The following is a 16029-nucleotide window of genomic DNA, read 5'->3' on the forward strand; positions in this document are numbered from 1 at the left end:
AGAAAGGATCTTGAATCTGCATGTCTTATATCTGATGTGCCTCGTACATCCTGTTCGTGCCACATGACTGCCAAGGCATAGCTTCTTCACTTCAGTGTAGATTATCCTCCAATCAGATCTGCACTAATTAATAGACTCCTTCAACCATTTCCTTTAGCCCTTGTCAAAAACAGGCTAATGTAATCACAAATGCTGCTTTATTGGCCTCGGATGCCCCAATGGGTGTTCTTTGTGCTGCAGTTGTTGGCTGTCCATACTGTTCTAAAAGCATTTCTTGCCTCCATCTCGGATGGCAACAATCCAATTCTATCAGACCGCTCCAACAGCATCTAATATATAAATCGACTGAGAAGATTGCTGTAATTGACCCTGTGTTGGGAGATGATTCACCTCTGGCAGGGGTGCAAAGATGGGGAATTTTCCCATTACTAGCTTACTCTTCAGGTTCCCTCAATGTGAAAGCAGGGGCTCTTCTCTCGCTGGAGACAAGTGGAATCTTCACCCTGAAGTGACCGCGGTGCTGATCTCTATGTTGGGATTTCCACAGACTCATTCACCTCAACCTAGAACAGGGAATGTCCTCCGTTTTGTGCTGTACATTTCTCACTGAATGGATTCTTGGGGATGCATTTAGGTTCATCTGGTCGGGGTCGGCTGTACAAGTAGCCACTGACTGCTTCCATTGAACGTTTTGTACAAAGATGGAGCACGGCTGATCCTATTCAGCCAATGAGGATCTGGTATGCTGATCAGCTGGCATTCAATACTTTGCTCCCTTTACCATACAGTGTCATCTTGTTCTTGCAGTATGGTGGTCTGGTTCCGCACCCTGAGCCCCAAACACTGCGGCAGTACAAGTGAGACTGAATGGTGCCAGACAGTGTCCTTTTCAAATCCCAAGGAAGTTGCAGACATCATCTTGACTGCTAGGAAGCCTGCTACCAAATCAATCTTTGGGAATCACCTATGCACCTCAAAGCAGGGGGAGGCCTGTGCGCCTCAGAGTGCAAGGAGGCTGTGCACGGGAAGGCCTGGGGGAATTTGTGGGGCGCCCCCTGCAGTGAATCCGGTGGCATTTGGTGGTGCTGGCTTCTGAGGTGGCTCTTCCGGTGGGCGGTCTGGTTCATGTAGGCGCCCCCGACAGGTGGCCTGGCCTTGGGTGGGGGCGGTCTCTGTGGTGTTTCTTCCCGAGGGATGCTTGGAGTTCAGACTGATGAGTAGGTCATGTGGTTGTGGTGGTCCCTCCGGGTGGTCTGGGTTTATGTGCTTCTCCCCTGTGGGTGGTGGAAGGACGCACCCTGCCGGTGAGAGCTTGAGTAGGCGCTATCTCGTTGTAGTCCCGGACTGGGGTGGATTGGGGCGGTTTGGTTACATGGTCTTCAGTATTATTTAGCGCTGAGTGCACCCGGTAGGCCACGGAGCGCTTTATCGACCCCACAACCCCTGTAAAGCACGTGTAGACACAACACGTTGTGCATTGGAAGACCTGGTAATGGCACATGCACGAATTCCTTTTCAGGCGGCTGTGCACATGTGAGCTGGCTGAAAAACGTAATCAATCACAATTTAAAGTTAGTCAGTGAATGAAGGGGGTTGACCCATAGCCCCCTGCTGTAGACTTTAGGAAGTGGAAGAAAAATGTGAGTGACACAACAACCAACAAATGAATGAAGAGGGCTGCCACTGTTTGTTTTGTTCGCCCTATGTGGAAAGGGTATGCTCAGACGTGGGTCCTGTGCTCTCCATGCCACTGGAGTCAAGCTATCCTGGCTGATGAGGGTTATGAACCCGAAACCGGTCCTAGGATCCTTGTTTCCGGTCCAGGGAAGACATGGCTTGCCAGTTCGGGCGGGACTGTTCCCATGAGGCACAGGGTCAGACTGATTTGCATATGGCCATGTCTGAACTGGGGTGGCGGAGTGAGCTAAAGAACGATGATGGATTAACCCAGATCAGTTGACTGGGGGTGAGTGCTTGCAATGTTCAACACTCCGTCCATCATCCCCTTCTATTTGCTTTCTAACCTCGGATGGAATTTTTTTTGTGTGCGTTTTTAGTATCAACATTTTGGGAAACATGAGTCTGGCGCGATTGCAAAAGCTATCTCTAGTCAAAATGAAATAGAATGCTTGCGGGTAAATATCGCTACATTTTTTTTATTTTGTATTCCCCACAGGTGCAATTTATAATAGAAGATCGATGCACTTTCAACTTTGCTCTGATTTATATATTGTCTGGTTTTTAGTATCAATTTTGTATTTTAAGCTATTTTATTTGGACTGAGTCGTCTTTTTAAAAAAAAAAAAATTGTATCAAATGTCACGAACGTAACTGGCTTATATGTATGTACTTTTATGGTTTTTCCTAATTGAACCAGAATAAAGTAATTTTTTGACTTTTGAAATAGAGTAATTGAGGACGCAGTAGCTGGTTGCTTGTGTGTTAGAAAAGTTGTGGCGTGCCACGGAGGTATCACTCTCTGGTCCTAGGAGTGTTTGAATCACATTTGGATACCAGGCGCTTTCTACCATTAGGGACGTGCCTCTGGGCGCTACATGGATGAATCGCGATATTCAGATTCTGCTGCCAGAATAAAAAAAAATGTGCGGTGATTCAGAGGGAGGGAGAGCCAGAGGGGGCCGGGCGGCTGCAAAGAGATGGAAATGCGGCAAGTAGTGAATCTCCGCATGTAAATTGATACTTGTATAGCGCACTACTCACCCGCAAGGGTCTCAAGGCGCTTGTACGAATACCGCTGTGGAACCCATCCTGGCTTTCCCTGTGAGGCGTCCACTCCTGGGCACCTCCAAGGTGGAGGCCAGACATCCTTAGCATTGTGGGGGCTGTTGTGGAGATTAAGCAAGCTATTGCCCAGAGTTGCAGAGTGGGACTCCATGATTGGAATAGGCACCGAGGTGAGAATTATCAGGTCCGTGGAATTTTTGAGCCCAAGACCCACCGAGGCGGGGAATTGAACCCTGGTCCCAAGCTAGACCTCTGCATCAGGGTCTGCCGCTCTAACCATTGAGCCACACTTCTCCGCATGTAAAGGCTGCTTGAATGCGGGAGGGTTGTTCATTGCTAGAGTTCATGTTACGCTGCCTGATGTGAAAGATTTCTTCTTTCTGCTGTAACTGCCCATGCGGGAGTTTATCTCGAAATGTTTGCTATATTGTCTTATTGTCTCACTGCCCTGCCCACCCCACCCCCCACCCCTCCTTCATTCACCTCTCTGCCCTGCTTCTGGTGACTATCTTGAGTTTCTCGGTATGGATGCCCTACTTTAAATGAGGCAATGCACTGATATGTTGTGAACGTGAATGTAAGAAGGCATGGCGTCTCACAGATCATTTATACTAAGGCAAGCAACAAGCATCACAGATTAGGACACATACACAGTTTTGAAACATCTGAGATGTTATCGGTTTGCAGAAGGGCTGCTTTCTTTACATATTTAGTTCTGCATCTAAAAGGTCCTGCAAAAAACGTTCCGCCATCAAGTGCCATTTCTCTTCCTGTGGATCCAATATCTTTCTCTGCCTCATGAGCTCCAGATCCATGTAAAACTGCTGCCAACACTGGCTTCTGGCATTCAATTCAATTCAATATATCTTTATTTCGGCATGAATACCATAAAAGAACAATACATTGCAACAATAAAAACATTCCATTAAAATACATAACATACTGTAAAATTCATTCAGTTTTCATGTCGATTCTAAAATCAAGATTAAGAAATCTGAAGGTTATGATAATTACTCTAGATCAATAGAGACAAATGTGGATGACAGAAATAAATTTCATCAAGTACGGGCGACAGAAATGAGAGTTCATCAATTGTCCCTCAATTAGAACAAAAATCAATTATAACATGTCTACAACACTTTTGGTACATTATATTTTACAGTTTATGACCCAATTTTTTCCTTTGAAAAAAGATACTGTGCAAGAATCTACTAACACTAAATACGATAGGTTGGCTACTATCGGTCAAGAGGATCCTTAGGGCCTGTGAGCATGTTCTTACACCTAATCTTAAACAAATGGGCTTAATCCATCTTCTTCTCGCCTTGGTGTATATTGGGCAGAAGAAGAGGATATGTAGCTCATTTTCCTGTTGGTTACCGCCACACAGGGTACAAAATTCACCCTCTGCATGATTCGCCGAGTTTACACCATCAGACCAACGGACCAATGTTGAACCGATTTGGAGGTTTCCATATCTGAATTTCAGAAATAAGGTCTTTGCTAGCGGTGGTTCTATTTCATCCAGAAACAACTCGAAAAATGGATCATCTTTGAAGTTGAGGAATCTTTGTACAAGTGACCCATTAGAAGGAGCGTTTATGATCATACCTGAGATATACGACCAAAAACACCTTTTAACCATGATTTTTGAATTTGGTGGCAGTATATCTGGGTGTTCCCAATAATGTGACAATCCTATTAAGGTGAACCAGAATTTGACATGTTTAAACCAGGGTATCACATTAAAGCTATCAAGCTCCATGATTTCTACTAGCCCATTTTTGTAAGCTTCCAACTCCGGTACACGCCCCAGCCTGATCCATAACAATAAAGGACGTAGAATAATGTGATGGTCCGTTCTACGAAAGTTTAGATCAAGCTGGAGCGGAACCAGAGGAGTACTTCTAGGGACTCTGACCAGACTTCTCAGGAAGTTGTTGTCCATGACCCTAAAAACGTCTTTCGATCCTGGGCCCCAAATTTCCGAGCCGTACAATACAGCAGATTGGACCTTGTATTTAAAGAGTTCAACCGCTGGAGACACGGCTTTGCTGGTGCTTAGTCCTTGTTCTCTTAAAATAGGTTTAGTGTTCTGGCTAAACAGCATCTTACATTTTTCTAATTGGGCTTTCCATGTAAAGTTGGAGTCTAATATTACCCCCAAATAACCAAAATGCGGGACTGATTCCAATTTAGATCCATTTAAGGTTAGACAGCCCTTGTCGCTCTTGGTTGGATTTAGGACCATACACTTTGTCTTTTTCCCGTTAATCTCCAGTCCTTTCTTGTTGCAATAATCATAAAAGGAGTTTAAAAGAGACTGGAGGCCTTTTTTTGTCTGGGAAATTAGTATAGTGTCATCCGCAAACAACAGGGAAGTAACTTTTTCACCATTCAACTTGGGAGAATCATTGTTACATTCTTCCAAGTATGACGGAATGTCATTCACGAATAGCGAAAACAGTGTAGGGGCTAGTACGCACCCCTGGCGCACACCTCGTTCAATTGGTATTTTAGGGGTTAGTTCGCCTTTTGGGCCCCACCGTACTCTGGCGAAGTTCCCTCTATGTAGCTCTTTTATATGCGCTATCAGGGTTGATGGCATCCCTGCTGAACTTAGTGTTTCCCACAGTAAATTGCGTGGAACTAAATCAAACGCCGCCCTTAGGTCGACGAACGCAACATGTAATTGACCCTTTTTAATCTTAATGTATTTCCAATAAAGGCAACAAAAGCGGAAAATTTGGTCGATTGTACTAACTTTAGTTCTAAAACCCGCTTGGTATGTAGACAAAATTGCCTTTTCGTCCAGCCAATCATTGACACGGAATAAAATGTGTCTAGTGTAGATTTTTTGCAGTATATCCATTAAGCTTATCGGACGATAATTTGAGGGGTCCATCCTGTCACCTTTCTTGTAAATTAAAACAATTTCAGCCCCCTTCCAGCTTTCTGGGAAGTCTAGAGTTCGGGATAACTCGTTACACAAATGGTTAATATATGGAACCCAAATTTTTAATTCGTGTTTATACAAGTCTCCCGGAATCTTGTCTAACCCAGGGGCTTTACCAGATTTAATCTGGATTTATCGCCAATTCTGTCTCACCTGGGGTGAACTCCAAGGTTTCTCCCGGAATGACATGGCTAGGAGTGCTATCAGTACTGGGTTCCTCATATGCCTTATAAAGTTCAGAAAAATGATTTACCCAAGTCCGTTCGTCTAGATAGACATCCTTTACCACTCTACCTTGGTGATTTCCGTTTGCTATCAGCCTCCAGAAGGCTACACTATCTCGTGTTTTTGCTGCTTGTAACAGGTCAGCCCATTTTGCTTCTTCCCATGCAACTTTGCATGCCTTTTGGACCATTTTATAACTATTCCTGGCTGATATGACATCCATTTGGATCTTGGATTTGATTGCTATCAGGAGTGCCCTCTTGGACTCCCTACAATCCTTGTTATACCAGGGTTTGCTATGGAGCAAATTGTGTGTCTTCTGCTGATTTTTTTTCGGCATCTTTGTGACTAGGGGCCTTAGTGCATTAAAAAATTTATGGTGTAGTTCCATAAAATGACTGTCGTGGCCTTCAGTTGGGATGACATTTGGATATGCTCCAAAGATACTAGCAAAAAGCCCATAAATTTCTGTTATGATTTCACTATCGCCCAATATTAGTGGCCATTTGAGAGAACGTCTGTTGTTACTGATGTGTAACTCAATTTGGTCACCACCATTTCTGTCTTCTATTGATGGGGACACTGTATCTCCAAATAGGGAGTCCTCGACATGGAGGGCCAGAGGGAAATGGTCACTCTCTAGCCTTTCAGTTACCTCCATGTCCAAAAGGAATTCCCATGAAGACACGGAGGCTATTATGAAGTCTATATTGCTTTTGTAGTTCCCTCTATAGAACGTGGGCTTCCTCATGATGTCTGATGGTAGCCTTCCATTGCATGCTCTAGTGCAGTGTTCTGCACATAGTCTCGTCAATTGAAGGGCCATCGGAGAACATTTTACTGGTTTTGTAGTTCCTAAAGCAGGGATCCCATTGGCCTCGTCTTCTTCTAGGAAGATGTCGCTAAGCCCCACAATAGGCTCATAGTTACAGTTGAAGTCGCCTGATATGATGACGTAATTTGCTCTAGTATCTAGATTACCCAATAAAAGGTCAAGGGATGTTAGTGTGGAAGATTCCCTAGTAATGGGGGTTGGTCTGTTGTAGACATTAACTAGGTACAATTTTTTCTCTTTACGAGCATCAATTTTCAAAATCAGAATATCAGGGGAGTTGGTATCCACCACTTCAATGTTCACTTTTAGGTCTACCTTTACCCAGGTCAGTAACCCTCCCGAGGGTCTTCCACTCCTCGAGGGAATTGCATTGACACCATAAGATTTATATCCTAGCCTATGTATAGTTTCAACCGCCCAGGTCTCTTGCAACATACAAAAATCAAAAGAGTCAATGAAACTCGCCCAGTCCGGGTCAATTAGATTTTTTGATAGCCCGGCTATGTTCCAGGAAACAAGCTTTAAAGTTTGTCGAGGTTCCAAGACTTTTTGCATCAGAACATTTCCCCCCTCTGCAACCACTGGAAAATGACCTTCTCGATTAATTGCATCATGCTCTATAGACATTAGCTCATTTTGGGGAGCAACACTTCCCAATGGTATTGAACTATCCCCAATTATTGGAGCTAACACAGACGATAAGTTTACATTCCCCTCAATTTCGGCTTCGTAAATATTAACACCAACTGACTGTAAACAGAGAACTCCCCTTTCCCCCAACAAGTTGGCATCCAACAATTCATTTCCGTTAACCCCCCTAGACACATGGCATCAATCACAGTCGTCGAGCCCACTGAAGATGTCAAATCTGTTGGTGATTTCTAAAGGGGTGAACGGTTTTAAATGGTCCATTCTTCTATTATTAGTGTTGGTTTGCCTATATGGGACACAGTTCCAACCAAAAGCATTAGGTGCCGGTGCATGATTTGGTGGAAAGAAAGGCTCCGTAGGATTAGGCCTAGTAAATGGTGGTATCATTTGGTGTATGTTACCAGCCCTCTGCGTAACTGGTGGATAAGAGCAGGGCATAGTTTGAGTTGTAATGTAGGAGGCTGGTTGTTGTTGGGAGGGAAAAACCACAGACCTTGGATAGAAAAAAGTCAAGGGTCTGGGTATTATGCAGTTGCTTGTGGTGCCTGGGGGCCAATTTAATACATATTGGACTGCATTGGGATCCCTAAAGTTTACAACCACCACGTCCCCCTCGATGTTTTTTGGTCTGCTTCCCAACCATTGGAGGCGTCGGACATGGACAATTTCGCCATTTATATGGGGTGCTATTGGTCTGTATAGACTTAACCAATGCATGATCTTATTTTTTAATTGTGCAAAGCCCTCCCTCTTGCTAGTGGGTAGCACTGGGACTCCAGTTAGAACTACCACAAAGGGCACTGCCTCTGGTGGTAATTCTGGGTTTGGCACCTGTTTGGACCTTCCCCATGTTGGTTTTTGTCCCGTTGCATCAATTAATTGGCCTTCATTGGAGGAGCTAACTACCTTGTTAGGTGGATTAATTTTGGTAGTAGCTGGCTTAGGGGCCAAATTATTTGATGAATTTATTGGTGATGGAGTTGGTTTAGGAGTAATTATAGCATTCCCTTTGGGCACCGAGGTGGTAGGGATCGCCAACAGGATAGGGTTGGCTGTTGTTGCTTGAGAGGCTGAATTGGACTTAGACACACTAGGTGCTTTGTGTGTTACTAAATTCGATGATTTGGAATTTGCCTCGCCCTTATTCCCCAATGCACGCTCAAGTTGATTTAGCCTTGACTCTATTTCAATCAGCCTTTCCAAGATTGATGCTGAGTGGGTGTTAATTAAGTTTACTATCGAGTCTAAAGTGGCAGATGCGTGAGCAGTGGTGAGCGATTTGGGCAGCTCAGAGACTTCCATCATGTCCTCTACGACTATGGGTACGATGGGGGGCGAAGGAGATGTAATAGGAACTGGCCCTTCTGTGGCAGCAGAAGTAGTAATAACACTAGCTTCAGGGGTCTTGGCTTTTTTACCAAAATCAGAGTGGCTTATTTTTGGTTGCAATGGAATCCCCCCTTTCCGTCGTTTTTTGCATGGCGGAGGTCCATGTACCCTTGGAACTGGTACGGATTTCTTTGCTCTGCTTCGCACTATCTTGGATGGTAATGGGGAAATAGGTTTTAAAACATTAGGAGTACTTGTATGTGTGGTAACGTCGGGACCTATAATATCCAGATGGGGGGAATGAATTGTACAAGGGTTGGAAACATCTAATACCACAGGTTGGTTATCAATTGAATCAGTCGAATGTACAATGACATCATTTAACTGGGTATTTACACTAAGATTCACTGAAGGTGTGGATGTTGGCGACAAGCGCCGATGCTTTAAACTTTCAACAGAGCGACGACGCTCGGCACGGCGCTCTGCCAAAACGATATCTAATGGCATATCCGGGGAAGCTTTAGTGAAATAATCATCAAGGGTTTTGTTCAACAGTGCACCCTGTTTTTCGGCCATAGTAAATACAGGTAAAGTCCCACAGCAATGGGTTACAAGGGCACGCAAAGTGACAGTTATGGTAACAATGGGACACAGATTAAATACCAGGAATTTTGGTCCTGTCCGGTCTCCTCGGTTCTCGGAGGGTCTCAGAGGGTCCGCCCTTAGTCCGGGCTTTGTCCCGGGTGCTGTCCCGCACACGCGTCCCGCTAACGCGCGAGTCTTCTGTTGATAAATCGGCCGCGCCTTGGGGGCGGAGACACGGGAAGAGGCGGCAGGTGTGCTAGCTGGAACGCGCACAGCCTGCTGGCACTCGCAGTCTCGTCCTCGTTGCTGGCGACTCCCCCACGGTGATTCCGACGCCCAGCGGGGCTCCTGGCACACAATAGCTTTGCCCTGCGGGGCTCCAAAGACCAACACGGAAACAGGCAGCAAGGACTCCTTCACGAGCGGCTCCCGCGGAGCGGGGGCCGCGAGGAGTTTTCACAGTCCAGCGGGGGGCGGAGACACGGGAAGAGGCGGCAGGTGTGCTAGCTGGAACGCGCACAGCCTGCTGGCACTCGCAGTCCCGTCCTCGTTGCTGGCGACTCCCCCACGGTGATTCCGACGCCCAGCGGGGCTCCTGGCACACAATAGCTTTGCCCTGCGGGGCTCCAAAGACCAACACGGAAACAGGCAGCAAGGACTCCTTCACGAGCGGCACCCGCGGAGCGGGGGCCGCGAGGAGTTTTCACAGTCCAGCGGGGGGCGGAGACACGGGAAGAGGCGGCAGGTGTGCTAGCTGGAACGCGCACAGCCTGCTGGCACTCGCAGTCCCGTCCTCGTTGCTGGCGACTCCCCCACGGTGATTCCGACGCCCAGCGGGGCTCCTGGCACACAATAGCTTTGCCCTGCGGGGCTCCAAAGACCAACACGGAAACAGGCAGCAAGGACTCCTTCACGAGCGGCTCCCGCGGAGCGGGGGCCGCGAGGAGTTTTCACAGTCCAGCGGGGGGCGGAGACACGGGAAGAGGCGGCAGGTGTGCTAGCTGGAACGCGCACAGCCTGCTGGCACTCGCAGTCCCGTCCTCGTTGCTGGCAACTCCCCCACGGTGATTCCGACGCCCAGCGGGGCTCCTGGCACGCAATAGCTTTGCCCTGCGGGGCTCCAAAGACCAACACGGAAACAGGCAGCAAGGACTCCTTCACGAGCGGCACCCCTTCTGGCATTCATCTGTGCCCAGTTTCTTTTTATTTTTATTTTATTATCGATTTGTTGAGCGCGATTGCTGCCCAGAGGCGTCCAAGCGCTGAGATTAAACAGAGATCTGACAGGGCCGAGGGTGCAGGAACTTAGAGGGATTTGGCAAATAAGGCTGTTTTCAGCTTCTTACGGAATGAGAGCAGGTCGGGTGTAGATCGAAGAGTGAGGGGGAGGGCATTCCAGAGCTTGGCGGCGTTCAGCGAGAACAGCCTGCCCCCCGACCTAGCTCTCTTCACTCTAGGAACAACTGCCAGAAAGGCACCCGTGGACCGCAGATTCCTGTTAGGGTGGTAGGGGGTGACCAGACTGTTGTTAATTGCTGAACCGGTCTTCCAAAAGGCCCGGTGCGTAATGCACAGTGCCTTGAAGGCCACTCTCTGCCTTACTGGCAACCAGTGTAAGCTTTTCAGGCCATGTCTGGCCGACTGGGATCGTGGAATCTGGAGTATGGTACGTGCCGCGCAATTTTGTACCACCTGAAGCTTCCGAAGAGTCATCTCGGGTGCCCCTAGGTAAAGAGCATTATTTGAGTCCAGACGGGACTGAATGAGGCCTTGTACTGCCACCTTCTTGGCATCAAGGGGCAGAAGTGGAAGAACCTTCCTTAGTGATCTAAGTAAGCCAAAACAGGTGGCAGACAGCCTGGTGGCCTGAGTGGAGAAAGAGAGCTTGTTGTCAAGCCATACTCCCAGGCTCTTCACACTATCCTTGGGAATAGGCGGTGTGCCTAGACCATCGGGCCACAAGGAGGTAAAAGGTACTGGTGAAGCTGGACCTAGGAGCATGAGCTCTGTTTTTCCTCCATTCAGTTTGAGGGAGGAGTTGGTCATCCATTCCCTCACGTTCTCCAAACAGTTCAGCAGGCCAGCCGAGGGATGTCTGTTGTTCTCTTGGGCCAATGAAACCACTAGCTGGGTATCGTCGGCGTACGACACGATCTTAATGCCGTACGGTTCGACTACCCCAGCCAGAGGCTTCATGTAAACATTAAATAATACAGGGCTCAAAGACGAGCCCTGCGGTACTCCACAGCTAAGTGGCCTGCTGGTAGATGTTGTGTCGCCATCAAAGATCTGAAAAGATCTGTCAGCTAGAAAGGAACTGAACCACCTTAGTGCATCTCCCGAGATTCCGATGGTCTGGAGCCGGTTCAGCAGAGTGGCATGGCTGACCGTATCGAAGGCAGCACTTAGATCAAGGAGGATCACTGCCACTGATCCTCCCTGATCCAGTATCCTTCGAGATTCTTCGGCGACTGCTAACAAGGCAGTCTCAGTCCCATGATTTGGTCTGAAGCCTGTCTGGGACGTGTGAAGTAGGGAATGATTCTCCAGGAACTGGCCCAGCCGGGCGTTTATGTATTTCTCCAATACCTTGCCAGCCCACGGAAGAAGTGAGATGAGGCGGTAATTGGAGTGGTCAACAGGGTCTAGGCTAGGTTTTTTTAGAAGTGCCCGAACCATGGCTTGCTTCCAAGCAATGGGGACTGTACATGTGGATAAGGACAGATTTAGTAGTTCCAGGATAACAGGGAGGGTGACTTCACCTGCCTGCATCAGGATTCCTGGAGGGGCTGGGTCGCGGGGGGAGCCCGACTTTACTTGGCGAGCCACTTTGTTCAAAGTGTCCAGGTCCATGAGGGGGAAATGATCGAGCATAGGCTCAGGAGTCGGCTGGTCTGGGGGGGGGGAATTTTCCGGGAGGAATGACTCAGTCGCCTCATGATTTGAGGCCGTGGCTGGAAAGGTGGAGTATATGTTTGATACCTTATTGTAGAAAAATTCCGCCAGTTCATTACATTGCTCCTGGGTCTTGATCAGAGGGGGGGCAGTGGCAACATTGGTACATTGCTTTATTATATTAAAAATTTCTTTGGGCTTAGATTTGGATTCCAGGATTTTGTCGGAATAGTAGAGTGCCTGGGCTGTCCTGACCCCTTCTTTATAAATTCTGATCGCCTCTCTATAGGAAGCCTTTTTTTCCGGGAGGAAGTCTACGCGCCAAGCTCTCTCTCGTTGTCTGCAGATGCGTTTCAACTCTCTTAGCGAGTCGGAAAACCAGGGGGCTGATTTCTGCACTCGCTTTGAGGATGACCTACGGAGAGGCAGAAGTGGATCCAAGGATTTTGTGATCCAGCTTACATAGTTATCGTACGCCACATTGGGGTCTGGACAGGGTAACGGGCGAGTGGAGTCTAACTCACGTCTCCATGGTTCCACAGGGAGTTTTGACCAGTTTCTCCTCATAGTAGTTTGAGGGGTTGGCTGGGGGGCTTTAGAGGTGACCCAGGTGAACGGGACCAGAAAATGGTCTGACCATGGAAGGGGAATGGGTTGATCCGTAATTAAATCCAAACAGTTGCTAAAGATAGGGTCCAAGAGGTTGCCTTTTTCGTGAGTCGGGCCAGTAACCAGCTGGATCAGTTGGAGGGCTCCAAGATCGTCTAGTAACTCCGTGGCGGTATAATCTGATGGCGAGTTAAAATGCAGGTTGAAGTCTCCCAACACCGTGTGATTGGCCGTCAATAAAATTCTTTTTGCTAAGATCTCTGGGAGAGCTCTAAGAAATGATTTAGCAGACTCGGGGGGGCGATAAATCAAGGTACCTGAGAAGGAATTATTAGCGTTGAGCTCAATGCAGAATTCCAGACTCTCACAGCCAGGGATGGTATCTGTTGTAGTGCGGCAGTGGTACTGGTCCTTTGTAATAATGGCCAGACCACCCCCTCTCCCTTCCGGTCTGTCGAGTCTGGAAATATGATAGCCAGTTAATAAGGCTGCAACTATATCAGGCTCCGAGTGAGCCGTGAGCCACGTTTCTGTTAAAAAGAGCACGTCTGGTTTGTGCTCCCCAAGCAGCATTGCAATTTGTGTGCAGTGCTTAGGTAGTGAACGGCAGTTTAGTGCATACATGCTGTATTTCTGAGCTGAGGCCAGCGGAGTATTCCGGAAGGAATGATTACAGTCTGGACAACGAAGGGGAAGCTCTATGGGGGCATATATATGTGTGCACCGGCCAGCGACGGTTCTTCCTATACTGTGTAGGGCCCTCGCGCTGTAATTCCTGCCCTGGGGAGTAGGGGAGGCAGGGGTTGTGGCCCCTGGTCCCGTCTGGTCGCGGACGGGCGCAGACGGGCTTGCCTTTGGCGCGCCTTCGGCGCACCGCCGGCGCACCCGCTGCGCCCGTCCGCTGCGCCTCCGGAAACAGCACATTCTTAAAATTCAAAAAGAAGGGCGTGTCCTACTTCGGTGGGCGGAGCCCGGGAGGTCGCGGCGGTTGCCTGGTGCTTGCTTCAGCGCTTTACTTGGCTGAGCGGCAATTCAACCAACCAAGGTGAGCAAAGTGCAAGTTTCCACAATTACACAAGTAAAATCAATTTATACAGTTTTTAAAAACAACTTTGTTTTAAAATGGCAAGGTAACTCCTGGCTCTCGGCTTTCCGCCTCAAGAGCTCTGTCTAGGCAGCGCTGGTCACAGGGCGCGCCTAGATATAGGGAGGGGGCGTGGCCTACTTCGGTGGGCGGAGCCTGGGAGGTCGCGGCGGTTGCCTGGTGCTTGCTTCAGCGCTTAACTCGGCTGAGCGGCAATTTAACCAACCAAGGTGAGCAAAGTGTAAGTTTCCACAATTACACAAGTAAAATCACTTTATACAGTTTTTAAAAAACAGCTTTGTTTTAAAATGGCAAGGTAACTCCTGGCTCTCGGCTTTCCGCCTCAAGAGCTCTGTCTAGGCAGCGCTGGTCACAGGGCGCGCCTAGATATAGGGAGGGGGCGTGGCCTACTTCGGTGGGCGGAGCCCGGGAGGTCGCGGCGGTTGCCTGGTGCCTGCTTCAGCGCTTTACTCGGCTGAGCGGCAATTCAACCAACCAAGGTGAGCAAAGTGCAAGTTTCCACAATTACACAAGTAAAATCAATTTATACAGTTTTTAAAAACAACTTTGTTTTAAAATGGCAAGGTAACTCCTGGCTCTCGGCTTTCCGCCTCAAGAGCAGTTGTCCTATCACTGAAAGTTTCAGCAAATCCCACAGACAAAATACCTTCAAGATCAAGGTAGTGTAGCAGCCTTCGACTCTTCGAAAGCAGTGCCTACTAAACCAGCTGCCGAGGTGAAAGCAAAAGCCCTCAAAGTCCCAAAAGCAACAGATGCTCCTATTCACCCCTCGACCTTGAGCATGGTATTGGAAGCCCTGAGGAAGAACACCGACCGCAAAGGTGCTACTGTGCCTTCCATCCGCACATACATCCTCACCACCTACCCGTCTGTGGACTCCGTGCGGCTCCGAGTACTGCTGAGGCGAGCGCTGGGGAAGGGCATGGAGCAGGGCCTTCTGATGAGACCGACCAACTCTACAGCGAAAGGTGCCACAGGAAGGTTCAAGCTGGCACCAGCCAGACCGAAAACTCTGAAGAAGGTATCTGAGAACAGTGACCCAAATGGAGAACCGGTGCCCAAAGCCAAGAAAGTTGTGTCCAGGAAACCTAAAACTTCTGGAGCAGCTGCTAAGAAGCCAAAAGCACCTGGTGATGCGGCTAAGAAGGCTGCGAAAAAAGTGGCTGCCAGCAGTAAAGGTGAGACTGCTGTTCCTAAAGCAAAGGTGGACTCGGACAAAGCTAGCAAAATTCCAGCCAAAAAGCCCAAGGAGAAGGTGGCTGCCAAAGTGGCAACCAAGGAAAAGACCAGTGAAAAGAAGGGGGGACCGGCAGCAAAGGCTGCACCCACAAGCAAAGATAACACCGATAAGGACTCTGCCAAACCTACCGCCCAGCGTGGCAAGAAATAGTTATGAAACCATGTTGGTTATTTTAATTTATTATAATGCAAATTATTTTTACTATTCAATAAAGGTTCTGTTAACTTAAAAAAAAAGTAAATCTAAATCTAAATCTAAATCAAAGCCATCTCCAGGGCCCACATCGAATATTGACTTTTCAAACTTGGAGAGCCAAGTTTTAAGCGCTGAGATGCACAGAGTACAGCAGCAGGCGTATGAAACCAGGCACAGAATCAGGAGTGAGTGAGGGCCAGGTCAGGAGTGAGAGTCAGGATAGAGTGAGGGTCAGGAGTAAGTGAGGGTCAGGAGTGAGTGAGGGCCAGGTCAGGAGTGAGTGAGGGCCAGGTCAGGAGTGAGAGTCAGGATAGAGTGAGGGTCAGGAGTGAGTGAGGGTCAGGAGTGAGTGAGGGCCAGGAGTGAGTGAGGGCCAGGTCAGGAGTAAGTGAGGGCCAGGTCAGAAGTGAGAGTCAGGATAGAGTGAGGGTCAGGAGTGAGTGAGGGTCAGGAGTGAGTGAGGGCCAGGAGTGAGTGAGGGCCAGGTCAGGAGTGAGTGAGGGCCAGGTCAGGAGTGAGAGTCAGGATAGAGTGAGGGTCAGGAGTGAGTGAGGGTCAGGATGTGAGGGCCAGGTCAGGAGTGAGTGAGGGCCAGGTCAGGAGTGAGAGTCAGGATTGAGTGAGGGTCAGGATTGAGTGAGGGTCAGGAGTGAGTGAGG

General features: G+C 48.3%; 1 protein-coding gene across 1 annotated transcript in view; it reads left to right on the plus strand.

Annotated features, from left to right (window-relative positions):
- LOC147737459 (uncharacterized) overlaps positions 1–15328 on the plus strand; it is a 50083-nt gene extending 34755 nt beyond the window's left edge. The window contains exon 2 of the mRNA XM_086924091.1: positions 14573–15328. Within this exon, the coding sequence (XP_086780217.1) occupies positions 14573–15325 (753 nt within the window). The 3' untranslated portion in view covers positions 15326–15328. The remainder of the gene's footprint in view (positions 1–14572) is intronic.
- The last annotated feature ends 701 nt before the right edge of the window (positions 15329–16029 follow it).

The sequence above is a fragment of the Lissotriton vulgaris genome, chromosome 1_1 (assembly GCF_964263255.1).
Source record: "Lissotriton vulgaris chromosome 1_1, aLisVul1.2, whole genome shotgun sequence".
NCBI classification, from domain to species: Eukaryota; Metazoa; Chordata; class Amphibia; order Caudata; family Salamandridae; genus Lissotriton; species Lissotriton vulgaris.